This window comes from Calliopsis andreniformis, chromosome 12 (assembly GCF_051401765.1).
Source record: "Calliopsis andreniformis isolate RMS-2024a chromosome 12, iyCalAndr_principal, whole genome shotgun sequence".
Lineage (NCBI taxonomy): Eukaryota > Metazoa > Arthropoda > Insecta > Hymenoptera > Andrenidae > Calliopsis > Calliopsis andreniformis.
In genome coordinates, this window is record NC_135073.1 from 8,764,413 (window position 1) to 8,784,107 (window position 19,695).

Sequence of the window (19,695 nt, forward strand, 5' to 3'; positions counted from 1 at the left end):
ATGAATTTAAAAATCCTTATACATTCTCGAATTAAGGGCAACTTGTTACTGAATAAATGGAAATACATTTAGCTCATTCACAAATGGAGACACGTATCTACTAAGGAACCAATATGAGATTCAGAGAAATCGTTTTGCTTGATGTTTTGAAATAATTAACTAGTAGCAGCTTCGCAGAATAGATCAAAACATAATCCACGATTAATAGAAGGCAGGACTATCAATAGACAGTATATGGAAATGTTTTGGAACACGAAACAAAGGGACAATAAAGCCGCTTTACGATCCCTAATGCTAAAGCTCTTACAAGAATTCTATGTTAATTAAAACTAAGAGAACACGAAGGAGCTTCATTCTTGTCTTAGTAGTGAGATCACAAAAAAGATTTAGAACTTCAAGGCTATTCAAGTTCGAGATATTAAATTCAGTATAAAATGCTTCATCGATATTCGTAGAACATGGACTCCAATAAAGTTAGGACAAATGTTCCTTTAATACCTTCGGGGAAAATTATTTGCTATATTTCTTCTCTATAATTATAGGTATAAAAAGTGTGTTTCTCTACTTTGCATATTTTCGTATCATAGAACATATTTTAAAGAGCTTTTGGTCTGTGCATGACATACCTTTTCCACTCACGACCTTTCAGAACATTTTTTTTTTGATGGTGTAAAATTAAAGCATAATAAAAATAAGCTATTAATATTAATAAAATGTTGCTAATTCTCAGGTAGTAATTTTCCAACTTAATTAAGAAGAAGTACCTTATAAATTACGTATTCTTTCGTACCCTGTAGCATTTAACAGTCTCTGAATAATTTACTTTTCAATCTTACTCTAGCGGGGAGAAACAAATATGAATTTTAGATAATACAGAATGTATTGTAAGCTATGATATGGAGGAAACAGAGAAGCACGGTCGAGGATCATTCTTATTTATAGGACTACTGCTCCCCCTAAAGCAAAGATGAAGAAGTAATTGTCTGGAAACTTTTCGTATGACGAACAGTCCCTAAACTCCCTCGATTCTTTATTCAATTGTTATTGAGCTACAGGACCACAGTTGATTCGAAAAATTTCCCAACTTTGCTTCACCATTTTCTTTCACGATTTAATTAAGTGTCCAGCGATAAGTGAAAAAGTGACAGTGCGAATACTTTCCCGTGTTCCTACAAATGTAGAAAAGCTTCTCGGGCTGAAGACCACTCGGGTGAACAGACACTTGTTTAAGCAGCTGAAACAGCCAAGAACCTTCAAATCCATCGCCGAAACACGTTAAAGTGCTGAGGAATTATCTAACCTTAAAGAGGTTCGACAAGCATCGTGTCATTTTATGCGACATCATTAAACTGGATAATACTTCCTCTGTTTGTCACCTAACCCATTGTAACAAAGGAATGTTTTTAAATACTTTTTTCTTGGCCTTTGAAAGCCTTAGAAAGTGTTTTAGAATAATTTCATATTCGATTTTCTTGTCTCGGTTCTTGCTTAATTTTTTTCTGACTCTAAAAAATGAATTTGATTTTATTAAAATTGAGTAAATTGTCATGCATATTAAGATTGGGTTTATATTTAGTGAGACTCTTTTTTAAAATACGGTAGGTTGTAATGTTTTAACGCGATTGAAGAATCGAGATGCACGCAGACGCTTCTAAGTAGAGCATTTCAAGGAATAGAACGGCGCTGTACATAGGAGTAAGGAAGCGATGGAACGTGAAATAGAGGCGTGACAGTTAAGCCTGTCGATAAATCTTGCCACACGGAAAAAGCAGGAGGAGGCCGAAGAAAGAAAAATGAGGATGACTTTTAGGCCAATTAAACGTTCACTCTGACAGTCTGAATTCGTGCGTAACATCAATTCGTCTTGCTGCATGACGTCGCGAATTTTTCGAGTAATGAACCAGAGAACTGGGTAAAGAAAACTCGATCTTAAAAAATCTTTCTAGAAGAACATTCTACTTTTTTTTAATTTGCACCGCCTGAAAAAATGTGGATTTTTGTCAGCTGTGAAAATTGTTTAGTAAATTTTCATACATCATTTCAGCTGCCACTGTGAACCTATGTATTTTTATTGGCGTATTATGGATATTAAAATTTTGTTTATATAATGAGCTGATTTTTATTCATGACTTTTTATTAATGACTCATAACTAAATTTCAAGACTAGCAAATACTACAAGTATATTTTACACATATATTTCGAATAAATATCAGTCTTAATATCACAATGTTATTGAGAGACGACAAAATTTAATAGGGCGGTTGTATGGCATCCATAATCAATTAACGTTTAATCGCATTTCTATCTTCATCAGAGTAATTAGAAATTTCAATTTTATATTGGATATACATATTAAATGTTTCAGTTTACTCAAAAATATAACTTCCTTTCATAATTCCATTTCGCAATTTAAATATAGCAAAAACTAAAAATACATGTTACATCCTTCAAGCTTTAGCAATAATTAATATATTTAGTATCCCACGATATTAATACATTTTTGATTACCTATACTTCTGAATTCATAAAGGCAGTCACAACATAACCAGTATTCACTTTTTAGTACTATAGCACATAAATACAAACAAATATTATCTCCTTCGATTACATTACTTCTCAGACAATCTCCAATTTTCTCAACTCGATAGAAACGGGTGTGCTTCAATCGCAGATAGCTTCAATGTCAAAGCCACTAGATATTCCATTACACTCACTCGACCATTTACATCGTTGGATTATCTGAACCACAAGAAACCAACTCGATTACACAAGACGTTCCGCAAACGACTAGGACGTCATCAGACTGACAATGCAATTTCCTGAATACATCAGCTATTCCACGAAACTTTGCGATAATGTCTCCAGACCACGAAGCTAGTAAAAACAGCGGAAAGGACGTTCGACGAGACTTTCGAAGCTGCAAGTCTATTTGGATAAGAAGCAACAATTTTGCAGAATCTAGCTTTTCTTTCTGAGATTTTATTTAGTTTGCTAGCATCCAGGGAGAAGAATTAATTATTAATTAACTAAAGTGAAAAATAAAGATAAATTAATTTGCAATGTAATCAAACATTTTTTTAACAACGATGCAAAGCATCATTACATTCAGTTACTGTTAGGAGCAGATGAGTTTTAACCTGAAGGATACTACTAGACGAGAGGAACATTTTGAAAATTGAAAATCTTACTATGAAGAATGAGAATATTTTGTGGGATCAGATGTAATAATTGCTGCTAGATGCACTGGTTAAAAATTTGGAATCATTTTCTAAATGAAAAAAAAACAGAAGATATTTTATTATACATACTTTACGTTAATTTATTGCATCCTGTGTAAACAAGAAGTGTCGTAGTAATTATTGAGTATTAACATAGAGTCAGAATCACTTATGCCATACAATATAATTTCAATGTGAATTAACAAGTGTTTCCAAACTAACACTCTACACACTCACTAAAATGAATATAAGATACTAAAGACTATTATTATTACAATTTTTCATTAATATCATTCCGAAAAAATATAATATTATTCTTCAAACGTGTTCTAATAGAACCACTTTATATCTCTTTTACTGTCAGTAATATCATTCTCTTGAGCCAAGATAACATCGTATCGAATTTCTGCCTTCGGCCATCTTCTTCGCCGAGAACGCGTGCCGCTGGCAGCATTTACAAGCGTAATTCTTTGCCGATTTAAAGATTTACGCGAGGAGGAGTTCCGATTCGAGCGCCTTTTCAGCCGTGTCCTTTTACATTCTCGCGCAGTCGGATAAGGGTAATAATGAGTTTAAGCTTCTATTGGCCCTACAGCTAACCGAGGCTCGCTGAATAATCCAGGGATAAAAGCATTAACGGGTACGCCCTCGCTAAGAATCTTTCGCCGCGTTCAGCTGTTCCGAGCGGGCGAAGGGAAAGAACAGAATTGGAACGTTTCAGGACGAAGGCGGACGAATACTTTTAATTTCGAGAAAATAGTAGCACGTCGACGGGACGTTGGAAAGTTTAATTGGAAAGTTAATGAAGGGAATGTCTGGCCACAATGAGACACTGCCTAGATGAATATTTCTCTTGGTATAAGAAATGCTATATCGGGACAGGGATACTGCGCTTCTGTTTCTATTAGGATAGCTGCTATAGTTACTTTCTGTAACTATAGAGATACTATACCCATACTACTTTATATAATAACTCATTTAGAACAGGATAGTAAGAAATACCGATATGGTGGTTCGCTATTTTTTAACCGTTCAATACGATTTCTTACGCATTTCTTAAAAAATTGAGATTGTTTATAGGAAGAAGTATTTTCTGCAAAAGTGTAGCAAAATTTGTTTTATCCTTAAAGTTTACATTGCTATGCAATTATTTAAAGATAAAATGATATTGGAATATTCATATTTGTGAAACACATTTGTTTTTTAGAAAGTAATACCTATTATTTTAAATAAGTAGTGACTTTAATTTGTGACTCTTAACATTAATCAATTGTATGTATTTTATTGCAAACATGTGATTAATTTACGTTTTTTATAGTTGCGAAATTGGGCCCTGCTAAAGTTACCCCTCCAGAAGAAACTCAGCCAAAGGAAGAAACGACCACGGAAACAACAAAAACGTAAGTATATGCTATTGTTCCTTTGCAGATTGGAATAATTTAAAATTAAAAATACAAATAAATATTCCAATCCTTCGCAATACTGTAAAATATTTATACTAACAAATTAGATACCTATATTAAAAGAGAATGGTAATTCAATATTTTGACAGATGTAATTATTATCACATTATACATGAATAAATTAATATTCCACCCAATTAGTTTGCCATGCGTGTATAAACATGTCATTATATTCTGTAAAGTAGGAAGAAGTAAAGTAATGCAAACAGGTTCACTAGGTATTTAAATTATTAATATTTAACATTATAATATTCATTCATTTTTCTTTTGTCTTTAATCCTTCTACATGATCCATTAATTATTGTACATAGCTACTTCTAACAGTTCTAACGCATTGTGCGCTTGGGGACTAATTGATGATTGATGAAGATAGATATCTGCCTACCCATTGCGCACAGGCTGAAAGCACTAATTAAGTATAATCTAATTTTCAAAATGAAATGTCTGCTTTGTATACACACGAATATGGGTCAAATTTTATGAAACTACGTGAAAAAAAAACACGCTTCTTTTCTTTTTCTTCTTTCTCTATTCCGTGAACTCAAGTCTCACGAAACAAAAGCTCACAGTTTAAAAGTTAGAGCTTCGATAATGCATATTAAATATCACTACAAAATCAGGGATTGAAATGAAAATGAAACACGTTAAATAATTTCGTTTCTAGTTCCTATTCTGCGGTTAAAACCGCTACACGAGTAATTTATGTGTTCTGCCGAATAGGAACGGTTCACAATGGAAGTGAACTTGAAACTTTAACGAGCATTAACTCGGACGTTGCAGGAAGTCGAAAACCGGAGACGATTGCAGGGTGTGCCGGAAGTCCTTCGCGCCTGAGGAAGCTTCGAGGATTTGCTGCGAGTGTCAACAAAAAGTTTGCGAGGACTGTGCTTGTTATTCAACGACAACGAATTCCGATGATCCGGTGAGACTTCCGAATATGTATTAGAGTAGGTACTTAGCGACTTGTTTTGGACGATTAATCGATAGCCTCAATTTTGGCACTCGCGTCTGAACATTAATTAGGTGCTGATATTAAGTATAGTTTTTCTATAAAATAGAGCATAAACTTCTGAACAGTAATTAATAATAACTGACTGCTGAAATATAATAGAATAATTATAAACAATGTGAGTAACTAAAATGTAGCAATTATTAACGTTATTCTTATATTTTTTCCTATTATGTGTTTCATTTTATCTTCATTTTTTTTAAATATATTTTCAAGAATAGTTGAGACCTACTACTGCTATATTTTTTATATTTTAATTGTACTTAATGTATTTCAAAGAGCTTTGTAGCTTTTTGAGTCACAGAATTCGAGAGTCACAGAATGGTTAAATATAAATATTTGTTTTAATTCCCAGATGAATCTGTCTAATAATTAGCGTAATTGATTTTGTCCAGTGTGCTACTCTGTCTTTGACTGGTCGCCAATTTTAATTATCGTTATCCTTCTGCCCGCAGAAGACCCTTGAAAGCTAGCATAATAGACTAATGGATTACAATGCAATTTCTTCTAATCTACCTACCCATATTTTCATTTTCCTTCGTACATTCCCTTCAGTATTGTTCATTACTGTTTTGCCTGATCTTTATTTCTCCTTTCCATTTCAATTTTCCGCATTCACTGTTCACCCCTCCTCCTCCCCTATTTCTTCGCAATTTGCATTATGAAAAATTATTTTTCGTAATTTAATAGTGAACGCTCTTCTGCCCTCCCCTTTCCCCGATCTCATTCGTATTCAGTTTATTCTGCTTTTTAGAGCCGCTCCTTTTCCTGTAATTTATATTCATTCATCTGTTTCTTGCCAGAATACGTATACCCTACTTTTCGCGCAACTCGTAGCTCTTTTTTTTCTTCTTCCTATTTATTTCCAGCTTTTCTATTCTCATCGTTCACTGTCTCGATCTCCTCCAGTTACTTCCTACTTCCTATTTCCTTATCGTTTCAACGCGTTGACTAATGAACATGCTCTTCGTAAGCTGTTAAACAAGACAACTTCAAAATTAATTAGAACTTGATCGTACGTGTCTCCACGGCATTGTATAGTCCACGATTATTAATGGCAACTTAAGGAACAACTTCGTGGTTTGACGAACTTGCCACGAACTGGAAATTATATATTCGGTAGATCGTAGATATTGATTTAGCTCGAAGGTCTAACAAATGAGGAAAAAGAAGAATATTGAAGAACATGTTCGTTTCAAAATTTATTATCTTTGCGTAATTATCTTCTAATTGAGTTTTCACTTCTTCTGACTCGAAATTCTCGTTGCCATATTTTCTTAACATTGTACGTAATAATGTTATCAATTTTATTTAATAGAATTAATTTATATACTGTTTTATTTATATCTATATACTGCTCTGATTATAAATTGTGTTATAGTTAATGAAAATAATATTAAAAAATAAATTGCACGCTATCATAAAAAGTTCGAAACCATTTTCTGAATGAAACAAAAATAACTGTTTTCTTCAAACGAATAAATTTGGAAGATCGCAAACAATTGCATTCGTCTTTAAAATTGTTCTAAAATAAAAGATCAACGATGTAATCTGAAAACTGACAACTGACAATTGACACTCCAGTCGCTCGTAGTTCACTTGTAGCTCTAGTGTTAAATAAACCCGATCAACGTGCACCACTCTAATCTTCGACCGCTGCAGTGAATCAGAAACTCGATTACAAATAGAGTGGAGTGCGGGGTCAAGAGTCGTTTAACTCCAGTGTACAGTTTCGATCGAACAGGCATCAATCTTTAACGAAAACGTTTCCAGTCGTCCTGGCGATGTAGCGTCTGCCGACGAAAAATTGCATCTCGGGACCATCCGATTGTGATGCAAGAATCGACCGACTCTCTCCTGGAGGTGCCGATCCTGGAGACCCTACAAAGGAGACACAGCGACGCGAGACTCGGCTGTCAAAGTGGAAGTCAAATAGGCGGGCTTGGCAGTGGACTGGCACCGCCGAGGAGTCCAGAATTGAGGAGGCACTCGGACGTGTCGCCTGCCAGTTTGAAAGAACTCGAGAAAGTAAGTGAAATTTTCTCTATTATCTGATACCTTGCTTTTCAATTGTCCTTCGGTAATGGAGTTGAATACACGCGAAGATTCATCTGCTGAATCGTATTCACCTCAGTGGTCATTTTCAGTGATCAGATTTAGAAATGTGCTGGTCACAAGTTTGAGATCACTGTTGTTCTCAGCAATGTTAATCCTCAGCTATATTACTTATAGAATAACCTTACAATTATTTAAAGTAACTATGTATCTTTTATTAAGTACTGAAAGTACTAATAATTAATATATACCTGGTTCTATCTCTTATTAAAATGTCATCTACTATACAGATATTTAAAAAAAAAAAAAAAAGAGGAGGAAAAATGAATTGATAAAATCAATGGTCCAGATTTTGCAATAAAAACACGCAGAATCCCAGGAAATAGAACACTAGAGTGTTCAGCAATTTTTGTGAAAAGTTCTCAAATATTAATTTTAATTGGTTTTGTAATTCTATCGCTAATCGTGGAGCAATATAGATTACGATAAAACTTGGAATATAAACAGGGTATAGGTAAAAGTAGAAAATAGAGAATTTAATTAATAAAATGGAATAGTGTGCCCTTGGTTCACTAACTACGGATCTCAAACTTGCCATCAGTAGTGAATTAATCCTCTTATTACTTCCAATAATTGGACCAGAGGAATAGTTGACCCTTCCAAAGCTGATTGTAAGTGACTGTTTGCGGTCGAAAGCTGCATATTCCCAGCAGCTATGCTTTTCATTGTTTTGATCGAACGCCAGAAAATACCTGGCAGGTTCGCTATCGGCGACTTTATTTGTCCTGTATGTCGACGCGGACTGTTTGTCTTGCTAGATAGGTTCTCTGCCACTGGACGCATGTTTATGTTCGCTGCAGGGTGTTCTTATGCTTGAAAAATACGCTTCAGCTTGTTTCCCTTCCGATCGCAAAACAGTTTTAAAGACTTCCGAGAATACAGTCTTCCAGCACATGGAATTTAAACTCGATGTTACAGAATAATTCAGTTTCGTTGGAATGTTTATGTTTTCATGCTCGACGGCTTTGAAGGGTCAACTTTGTTATTTAAATACAATAAAAACAGGATTTACATGGGTAGAATGCATAATTTTAAATATCATATTTCACACTCGAGATACGTTTTCTGAAACACGTGGTTGTTTCAACTTTTGAAGATGAGTTATATCATGTTCTGTTATAGTAATTTTTGCTTGAAATATCTTCTGACAATACGAGAAACTTCATCTTTAACTATTAATTTAATAAAGGAATATCTCTGCAACATATGTTATTAAATTTCCAAATATTTTAAAGCTTCATGTTAGTTAGGAAGAGATATATGTAGATACTAAGACGTATTAAATGTTAATATCTCTAATACTGAACGAAATATAAAATTTGTTTAGAAAATAATTTCATTTTGCAAAGAAATAACAGGTCAAGTAGAAGCAGGCGTAACAAGTAGTAAATGTTCAATATTCAATCAGACTTGACAAGTGAGAACAGGCAGTAGGTGATCAAACACACAGCAGGAGAAATGCCTAGTATGTGATCAGACACCTGCAAGCAGCTTACTACTTATGATCAAGCATCGATAAGTAGAAACACTTGGTGTGTTATCCTATGCAGATAGAGTTGCTTCCCTTAATTCCATAATTCATACGAACTTCACAAATGATTGAAATCTTAGTACCTATCTTAGATATCAAGTCCTTTAAATAACAAGTAATTCTCCAAGCCTTATAAAAAATATATTTTTCAAATCTTGTACTGAAATTTCAACGAACTTGTCGTACATTATTCCTCTGATGAAACCATTTTCTGCAGAGCATTTCTTTATACCTTTCACAGGAAGTGTGATAATTAGCCTCGGGGAATAAAAATTCTCAGAGCTATAAAAGAGGAGCAGTTTCCCACGCAATTGTATACCCAAGAGCGCAATTTTCTTAGAAAAACTAGATCTCCTTCAGAGATTCTCCCTCGGAAAATACTTACATTCAAACCTACCTTAAAGACGAACACATAAAATAATTTAATATAAAATCGAGGACAGGAAGGAGTAACAGATGAGACCAGGAAAAAGAGAAGGGAAACAGTTGACCTTTCTTGCTACTATTAAAAAGAAACGTAGCTTTTGTTATTGGCAGCTGCTAATTTTCGTTTGTGTACCCAAGTAAAGATTTAAAGAACTGAAATTCTCATTGGCGATCTGTTCTTTCACTTTCTCGTTCCTTTTTCGACCGATTTCCGGATCCTCCCTAACTCGTCGCGCCTCCTCCTACCTCTTCTCTCTTCCCTCTCCCCTTGCAGCTCGTCTCCCACCTCACATCACGTCCCGTCGCAGCTTCGTCTCTGATTTCAATTTCATTCCACTTTCTTTCGTTTCCGCAGTCGTTTCCAGTGAAATGAGATTTCGTCGATTCTTCTACCGACCAACAAAAACGATTTCCAATAAATCCTTAGGATCGAAACCTGGCCATCCTTCGTGTCCTTCTGCTAACCTCCTGCCGTTTCTTATTGCCTTCTATTTTGCTACATCGGCGGTGCAGTGGAGATTCTGTTATCACAACCACTAGTATTCGAGTGCTGGATTATACCGACAATCTATTATATAGATTTACTATTGTCTGTACGAGATCTTCTGTAAAATGTCTTCGTATGTAGAGTTTCTCTTTCTATAAGAGGTCCTAGGACATTGGATTTTGTATTGAAAAGCTTGATATTAAATTTAGTCTATTTTAACCAAGATTTCTTTCATGTTAAAAACTGTTTTCAAATAGAGTGCTTAAAATTAAAATTATTCACAGTATTATGACTTCACTTTATGCATATAATCAGGAAAAATATCTGAAATGTAGACTTGGATAGCTCATGAAAATGACTGCTTATTTCATTTGACAGACACGCGAAAACTGTTTTTTTTATGACTCGTCTCATTATCCAGAATATAAAACCTATCCACCAAAAGTGTCCCTGTCTTGATTATCTTCTTACGGATGCTAAACCAGGATTTTACGCAACACAAAATAGTGTATAATTAAAAACTTATACATTTCTGGGCATACATGTACGTGAACTCTTTTCATTGTCTTTATGCCTAGAACATATCCTCTAAAAATGTCCCACATATTTGGAAACACCCTGTACACCTATTTAATCACTTCCTCCAACACACTCTCCCCACATCATCCTAGCCCGATTGCTCAAAGGCGCACAAACAAACAGCACTGCTCCTGCCCCCGAATAAAAGACACATCGAGGTGTGTTAATGGGGAGATTAATGGGCTTCCGATCGATGTCAACAAGGTGAGCGGGGGCGGTGACGTGAGGTCGTGTGCGCGCGAATTACAATTGTGAGCGGCAAGATAATGCCTCGCGACAAATTTATCGGGGCTGTTCTGGAACGCCGTTCGAACAGCTGCAATTAGCGATGGGAATCTCAAAATTCGATCCCGCGATTCCGTTAAAATCTGACGCAATTTCCTCGATTACACCTCTAATTGGATCAGCCGCTTGCTCGCTCCCGAGGCTTTTACCCCGAAAATTGGAGCATCGATTGAATGCTGCCGGGTTAGGACAGATGTCAATGCCAATTAACAGGAGGAAGATAAACAATAATTCCTCCAGGCCGACGAGTCGTATCAGCGTCAGACGCATAGACGTCTGGCTGTCTCGTCCTGGTGAATAACGAATTCCCAACGACTCGTAAAATGGCCGATGCGTTCGTTTCGACGCGGCGTGACATCGACGTCGCCGGGAAAACGGATTTCCCACATTTTCCTGTGCACTCACTTCGACGGGGCCTTTCAATTTCGCCGCGGGAAACGTCACTGATTTTCCGCTCTGACTGACGTTCGTTGACAACGACCCGTAAATTTGAAGAGTCTTGACGAGCCAGGAGAAAGGCTGCAACGCGTTACTTAAAATGGCGGTGCTTGTCGCGGATATTTGTCGTATTGTATCTTAGGCCGAGGCTCGAAACAGTATTAATGATGCAGACTAAAGTAAACGATTAAGTTTATTGGGCTGTGCATGCGGGTATTTGTGCGCAAAGAGAAATGAGAAGAGAAACGTGTACGTGTTATTTGAATTGTGCTGAGTTACAAATGAATCTATTTTGTTTGAATATTTCATTAGTATTTCAGATAAAATTGTTGGCTTTTTGTTGGGAGAAATTCTTCTAAAATTAAGAATTTATACGTCTGGTGTAAGTTACATTACTTTTTGTCAGAAATGATAAAACATTTGCCTGAGAGACTTTCCTGTGTTCACAATAGTTTCCAAGAAGGCATCAGGGGTAGAAAACTCTGGAGGGTAGTTTCGCCCTTTAAACTTGGATTACCACAGTTAAGAAAGAAGTGACCCTTCCTTGCCATCCTGCAAACTTCAGGAAAGATCGATAATGGGCATTTCGTGGATACTCGTCGTTATTATCTTAAATTATTTTCATGTGCTCCCATTTATTTGTCTGTTAAATACAAATTAACGAAGTATACTATTTCACTCCATGTGCTGCTTCTACCTTTTTTCCTTTCATTTAAAAGGTCGTGATGCAAGATTAACAGAAATGTTGGCCACTAATGAGACTCGCTTCGGCCTGTAGCATAAATCAATATTTATTCTGTCTTATCGTATCCGTACCACGTTTGGAGCACGTTAATTATCCTGTGCTTGTAAATTGTATTATATTTCGTACCAATGAAAGCAGATCGTAAATTAAAAATACGTATTAAAAACATAACTTAATCTAACTTAATCTAACGTAATACAGCGTTAATGGCTATATTATTATTGAGAAAATATTTTAAAGTTGATCTATTTTTGAAATTAAGACTAGCCTCAATTTCCAAACAAGATCTCAGATATTATTATATTTTAGTAATGAATAATTTTGCATTTTAGAATACAGTAGAGCTATCGAATTTTAGACTTAAATTTGGAAATCAGGGATGAAATATTTCACGTGTCACCAGAAATTTATATTTATAACATATTATACACCAACTATAATAATTCTATTTATAGTTACTTATTTTACTGAACTCAATTAACTGAAAATTGAGTTTTACTGTAATTTTATACGGAACACTCTATGTTCGCTCACAAATGCAAATAACGAAGCTTCACCTCCCCTTTTTACTTTTCTTTAGATAATCAGGTCATAAATTATATACCTACAGAAACGTATCTCGAGGATAGAACAAGAAATTGAAATGAAACTGCTTAACTGTGATTGTTGCTGCTTATATCATTCAATATTTTCCAGACATATTCTCATCGATTCATAGCTTCTCGTATCAGTGTACAATTCTCTACCCGATGTGAGCATTGTCACGCCAACAGCCATAAGCCTCCCTCACGCGATGGTGTCGTCCCCTGTGAGACTCTAATCTGTGTGTCGTAATGTTATAGTTTCGAAAGGTTGCAGGGGAACGGCGGGAAGACCTCCGATGGGAACGAGACTTGGAACGCAAGAGCAAGAGTAGGGCAACATCGCCGGATCGTCACCAGGTCGATAGAGCGAGAGCTACCAGCCCCCAGAGGGTTGCTGTCGAGCCTGCTTCCGTCACAGGTACAGACACTTTGCTCAACCTCCAGAATTCAGTGTTCCTTAGACGAATATCTGTAGCTCGAAGACAAGACGCATGATAGAAATCATGTATTCATATTCGATCAATTAATTTAACTTTAAAATTGACAACACGAATTACAGTGACTCGCGAATTCTTTTATTAAGGATTACTCAATTTTTGTAAACTAGATATGAAGATATTTTACTGCTTCTATTAAAATTGACGAAAGTGGACAGAAGTTGAACGTAGAAGGTAAATGTGTTACACCATGAAAGGAAAACATGCATCTCAATGATTTTAATGCTGTGATACTAGAAATCTCATTTCGTGGATTTTAATTGCGGCATAAATTCAAATTTTTGTTACTGTATGTCTCATATTGTTTTACTTTATTTTATATAGATATTTGGTGCAAGTATATTTGACGAATTTTTAGAAAATTTTAAACTCCAACCAATTGGAAACCAACAAATATTCTACCAAAGAAATTGAAAGAACGGTAAAAAACGAAAAGGTATCGAAACAGTAGAGGAACAGTTCGCGTACGAACAATAACAGTTTTCTGGAAAATGTTTTTGAAATATCCTTTTGAATCCCCGACGAATGAAACAATACCTATACTCGCACACTCAGACAGCGCTTAAATTCTTTTAATGGGAAAAAGGAACATGTAGGATTTGCCAAAAAATATCACGTACAAAATCAAAAGCCATTGACTCAGTAAAATATATTTTTGTTCTCACTTATTGGTTGCACTAGAAAAAAAAAGTGCGATAGGTACTATAGAAAAACGATGCTGACTCAAATAGAAGTTCAATATTACACATAGAGACAAATACACTAAACTATACAAAATATTAATGACATATACAAGTACTTCTTTTTATAAAACTGAAGTTTCCAAATAAATTCGAAAAAAGAAACGATAAAAGAAATAACAAGAGTCTCGTGTTGAATTTTACTCCAAAAAGGCGCTATAAATGCTTCGGTTTAGATTACTCGATGCCACTAGTAAAGGTCATAGCTGCAATAAGCTCCTCTCTCTTTGCAATGTCAGCGGAGGCACCGGAAGCAGTGGCAATCAATGTGGACGAAGATGAAGAACGTCGGAGGCGAACACGTCGCAGTAGCACAGTTCGTGTTAAAACACGAATGACCAGGCAAAGGTCGTGCGACGATGAGATGAAGAACGTGACGGGGATGTCTGGCAGTGGCGGGACACACACACTTCCAAACCCAGGCTTAGGAATCCCTCCGCAGCTGCCCAGGCGAGCATCAGCCTATGACGTTTACGCTACGCCTGGTGTCGGGGAACTTAATGCCATGGCAATCGCGGCTGCCCAACAGAGGGTACCAATATCACCTCAAGGTACCAACTTTTTTAATTATGAGGTTGATGCATGAGTTTGTACCATATCACTTCTCCTTTTTTCTTTGTGGAATTGTTGATGTTCACTGAAATATGTTATTATTATAATATATAATTACAAATAAAAACAAGAAACAGTAACTATTTAATGGTAAAGAAATATGTTTCTAATGCATGAATAAAAGGGAAAGTGATATAGCAATATACTTATTGAAACGAAGTTTCAGTAGTATATCTTCAATAATCGTGCAAATACAGTTTAGAAAAAAATAGAAGTATTTAATAACTAAATTTAACAGCTTTTAACTGTAAATTACAATTTTAATGTGAGTCATCATTGACATGACAATGATTGCATTGAAATAAATATCTGCAAAGTTTAGTGGCGTTACGAAGTCATGATAATGCGCAAGATACTGAAACATTCAAGTTAAATAGGACACCTATGTACTTTGTAACACAGAGAAATATCTTCTGCTGAGTCTGTAGTAACGATTCAGTGGGATGTATTTCAGCAAACAATCCAACACGATTTTACAAGTACTTAACAAATTTAACAATAAATAAACGTCAACGAATTCAGTGAAAAATATAGAAACGTTTTCCCCAGAACAAATTATATGCAAATTAATTTATCTGATAAGAGAACAAAACAAACTGGTAATTGAATAATTTATTTCCTGCTATTCGGCGATTTAATGAATTTGCAACACATTTTTCTCCACCTAAGTGCCGATATCGTATCATCGAGTATTTATTCCGCGAATTTATTGTTGCGCGAAATTAGATTAACGTGAAGTGATTGCTACTATATCTTGAACTGCCGTTTCATCAAATTTCCACATCCTGCTACAGCCCAGTTTTCATTTCATTTAATCTGTCTGAATTCCCGCAAACGAGACTGGGAGTTGTTGGCGAATAAATACATGGTCCCTGTTACGCTTTGACCGTAAGAATTAGCCTCAGGACCAGTTTCAAAAGGACGTTCACTCGATTATCCCCCTCGTGCCTTTCGCCGCCCTTACGGCGGAACGAAAGTGCCGCGAACATGTAATCCAGTTTAGCTTCCTTCGCGAACTACAGTTTCCAGTTAGCCACATTTATGTTCACACGACAATCCGAGCCTAACTTCGTCTAATTTTAGTCGGATCCACAACTCAGACTTTAATCCCTGACGGCCGGGCTACTTTCTAACGAGATCAGCATCATTCTAATTTCAAGCGGGACATTCGGTGTTCGAAATTTTGCACGATCCAAAATTCAATTTTGAATGCTTGAATCTATCGAATTATTATTTCTAGAAATGACTGTATACAATTTAGACATAGTATACTGTGGATAGAGTATTTTCAGGTAGTGTCATGATGAGTGGATGATGAAGAAATTTTAATAAGAAATGAAAGAAAAGATTGTTTTGGGGGGCTGTGAATCTTTCGACGAAGAAACTGAAGCCTTATGAAATCAGGAGGATGATAGAAATATCCATGTTTTATTATTCTTGCAATTCTGAGGCCTATTTATTTCTCATTACGAAGATTTCAATATTTGCAGATTTAGAGCAAAATTATATTCTTTATTGAAGAATAGAAAGAAATTTATTATTTCCTTTTTCCATTAAACGTCTTCCTTCTCTTATGAAAATGGTATTAGAAAGTCAATTATATGCTACAAAGAATGTGTAATCAAAGTAAACGTAATTTTTCATTAACAAAAGTGCTCATTTTTTCTGATGCCCCTCATAAATAAATGATAATTATCTGCTATTTTTAGTTTTTAGTTTAAAAGATGCAAAGGAAGTGCATGTTCATGAAATTGAAATTTTCTGCCTTCAGGTGGTCGGAAACCCGAAGAAAGATCCACCATTCGACGACCATCGTTTCGTGCTGTGAAGCCCGTGATGCCCTACGAAGTCGGAGGTGAGGATGAAAGTATGATGAAGTTAGAGACAGCTGTACCAGTGGTACCTCCAGTGGTAGCGCCAGTGGCACCAGCAGTGGTGCCCCAATCTGTTGTGGTCCCTGATGAAGAGAGACGCACTAGACGAAGAGGCTCTCAATTGTGAGTAGTGCATAATATTTTACATATTTTAAAAAATGTTAAAATTTAAAAATTTTCAAAACTTTAGAAAATTCAGGAACATTTAAAACTTGCACAGATTTTTAGTGAACTGACAATGAGTACACTCATTGCTTGCTAACCATGTATTCATTTACTAGAAATGATTAAGTTATTTTTCTCATAATATTTGTGAAAGATATCCTACTATTACATTTTCCATTTTGTGCTAATTTTGATACTACATTTTTGTGTGGACTGACACACGTGAAATAACACTTTTCCCCTAGCTAACAAATATTAAATTTGAATAGACGAATTACAGTGAATGAGTTTGAGAAATATTAAGCGCCCTTGAATTTATGAATGCCATTATGCGTAAAGAAACTGGTTTTTACGACTGAAATAGCTAAATACACAAAAAACTGCCAAGTACAATATTTGTTCGAGGCTGGCATAAATTTCAAACTCGCTTGTAACGCATTATTCGATTCAGACTAAATTTCTGTACCCTCGGATATGGAATGCTTTGAAATGTAGGACTCTTGTCTTGTTCTCTCAAAGAGAAAATATTTCGCTCGCGGAACGGAATACTCCAGAGACGCAAGAAAGGAGCGGAGTTTCAACGCGTCGACTGCTCGACTCACGAGTTCCTGAAGCGAACGAAAAGAAACGTTGAAATGATAATGCCTAGATACCATTTAACGCGATACCGTTTGATCCATTTTCCACGAAGCAGAAATTCATATCAATTTTGAAAATCAAATTTACTTCGCAACGAAAGAGACATATTGCAGATAAAAATTTGAAATGTGTTAAGTTCGTTAAAAAATGTCCAAAAGCACAAATTACTTTTATATCTGATTTGTCTTCAATAAAACGATAGCAATCATAAAATTTCATAGTTGAACATACATTTAAAAATTTGCAATTATTCATAAACGTTTAATAAAATCATGCTACTTAACAAAGCTTATTTTGGCTTCAAGTTTCTGCTTTCATTATTAACTATAATATTATGTATTTCAATTAGAAATACAATTAATAGAATAGAGTGATTACTTAAAGATATCTATTGAATAATAAAGTTCCTCTTTTCCTCAATTTCAATCTATTTGTGACATACTGTACAAATTTTGAAAATTCGATAACATTTAGAGTTAGATATCAAAATAGATAACAACTATTTACCAATATTTTTATTCTAATTTTTATCAAAATAAAATTCATACATGTATTTAAATACTAAACTGATCAAGAATTAGGTTCTGACCAACAATTGGATCCTTGACGGTAGCTAATGTCCAGTATTACGTGCCTGGTAATAGTTACCCTAATCAATTTTCTAATATCTATTACAAGATAAGAAAGCGATGAAAAAACGTAATGAAGATAGCAGTCCATAAATAAAGCAACGCATTAAGCAACAGAATTGCATCGATTTAGGAACAAATTCTATCGTTTGTCGGGAAATGTTCGCGCTCAGTTCGAACCGGTAATTGTTCCTCGAGAACGAAAGTAAGGAGTAACATTAAAGTGTTAAGAAGGGGTATAATTCCCAGGGAATCGCGTCTTGAGCGCTAAATTGCCGGCGGTTTCCGCTGGCTTCGCTCCCTCAATGCGTTCCGGTCTTTTCCTCCCTCGCGTAAGGACGTGCTTGGCCGCAGAACCAGCAAAAAGTGGAGTAGATTGCAAACACGACGTTCCCAACACTAGAGAAATAATTAATGCCACACCTATGCATGCAAGCCCCCGCGAACAAGTTCTCCGGACATTCTAACCTCGTTTCTTCCCTGCCTATGTCTGCCTGTGTGTCTGGTTATCAGGGTTCCACAGACTCCTCCGAATTTCCGCGGTCCCTAATCTGCGTTTTCAGCGACTATCTTATTAACCACGAAGATGGAATTATTTGTCGAGTTTCGTTGAATTAATATAAATTGACAGAGATCGGGGTCATGTATTTTGTGGGATGAATTCTCATTCTCATTTCGAATTTTATTATGTGTTAGAGATATGTTAGAGAGTTGTTAGAGATATTTTAGCTTATTAACTGAGTTGGACTTTCATTTGACTTGCTCTATGTATTTAGAATTATGTGTGTATTTAAATGGAGGCAATTGAAGGTTAATTAAAGGTATAATTTCTTGTGAATCAGAGACATGATGTTCACGATTTCTTGATGAATTTTGTTTCTGTGCGGTATTCCTGTAAACTTTGTTTTTTTATGGCGAGGATAGAGATTATTTGTGGAATTCCTATTTAATTTTAGATTTGATTTTTTTTAATTAAAGTGATGATCCTGTCGAAATTTCTGTAACTGAATTTGTTTTATTCAGTGCAGAACAATTTTTAGATGGCCAATCGACCAATTTTTGTAGAATAATCAGTATTTTTAATTGTTTGTACGAGTTCGATTTTCTAACGATTCTGTGAACAAGTGTCGATAAACTGCTTTCTCTTCTTTTTTAATTGAAAGAGTTAATATCTCGTCATACGATTCACGAGAATGTTGAATATAGAATAAAAACGCCTGTTGCGTGATACTAGAAACTAAAGCTAGAAGTTATAAAAACATTTCTTACTTTGATAAGCAATTCTTCATATTTCATACTATGTGAATTTTATAATAGCTTCAGCTTCTTTCGAATTTTATATCGTGATAAAAAACACTTTTAGAAAATCTACTCTCAAGTCTTTTATGAAAGTTTTATCTTCAGTATCATTAGATAGCTTGTTACGTTATGTCATAGTTATTAATTTAATCTAATAATTTCCTACAAAAAAGATCTTGCACTACTCTTTAATCACTCCAAAGTCCATCATAAAGATGACTAACTCAGTTTTTTAAAAAAAAAAAGCTTTACGAAGCTAACCATCTCGAAAGTGGGGATGATTAAAATTCGATATTTGTAAGTGCCATTAAAGCGGCTACTGCTAATGCGAGAAGATCATTAAACCCAGAATGTGATTG

At 35.3% G+C, this 19,695-nt stretch overlaps 1 protein-coding gene across 2 annotated transcripts in view; it reads left to right on the forward strand.

Annotated features, from left to right (window-relative positions):
- Nucleotides 1-19,695, forward strand: part of Fife (regulating synaptic membrane exocytosis protein fife) — a 122,205-nt gene that overhangs the window by 62,075 nt on the left and 40,435 nt on the right. For both annotated transcript variants that reach the window (XM_076388686.1, XM_076388687.1), the window contains exons 4-9: nucleotides 4,538-4,619; nucleotides 5,463-5,604; nucleotides 7,465-7,719; nucleotides 13,140-13,299; nucleotides 14,358-14,669; nucleotides 16,502-16,727. In XM_076388686.1, the coding sequence (XP_076244801.1) occupies nucleotides 4,538-4,619; nucleotides 5,463-5,604; nucleotides 7,465-7,719; nucleotides 13,140-13,299; nucleotides 14,358-14,669; nucleotides 16,502-16,727 (1,177 nt within the window). The remainder of the gene's footprint in view (nucleotides 1-4,537; nucleotides 4,620-5,462; nucleotides 5,605-7,464; nucleotides 7,720-13,139; nucleotides 13,300-14,357; nucleotides 14,670-16,501; nucleotides 16,728-19,695) is intronic.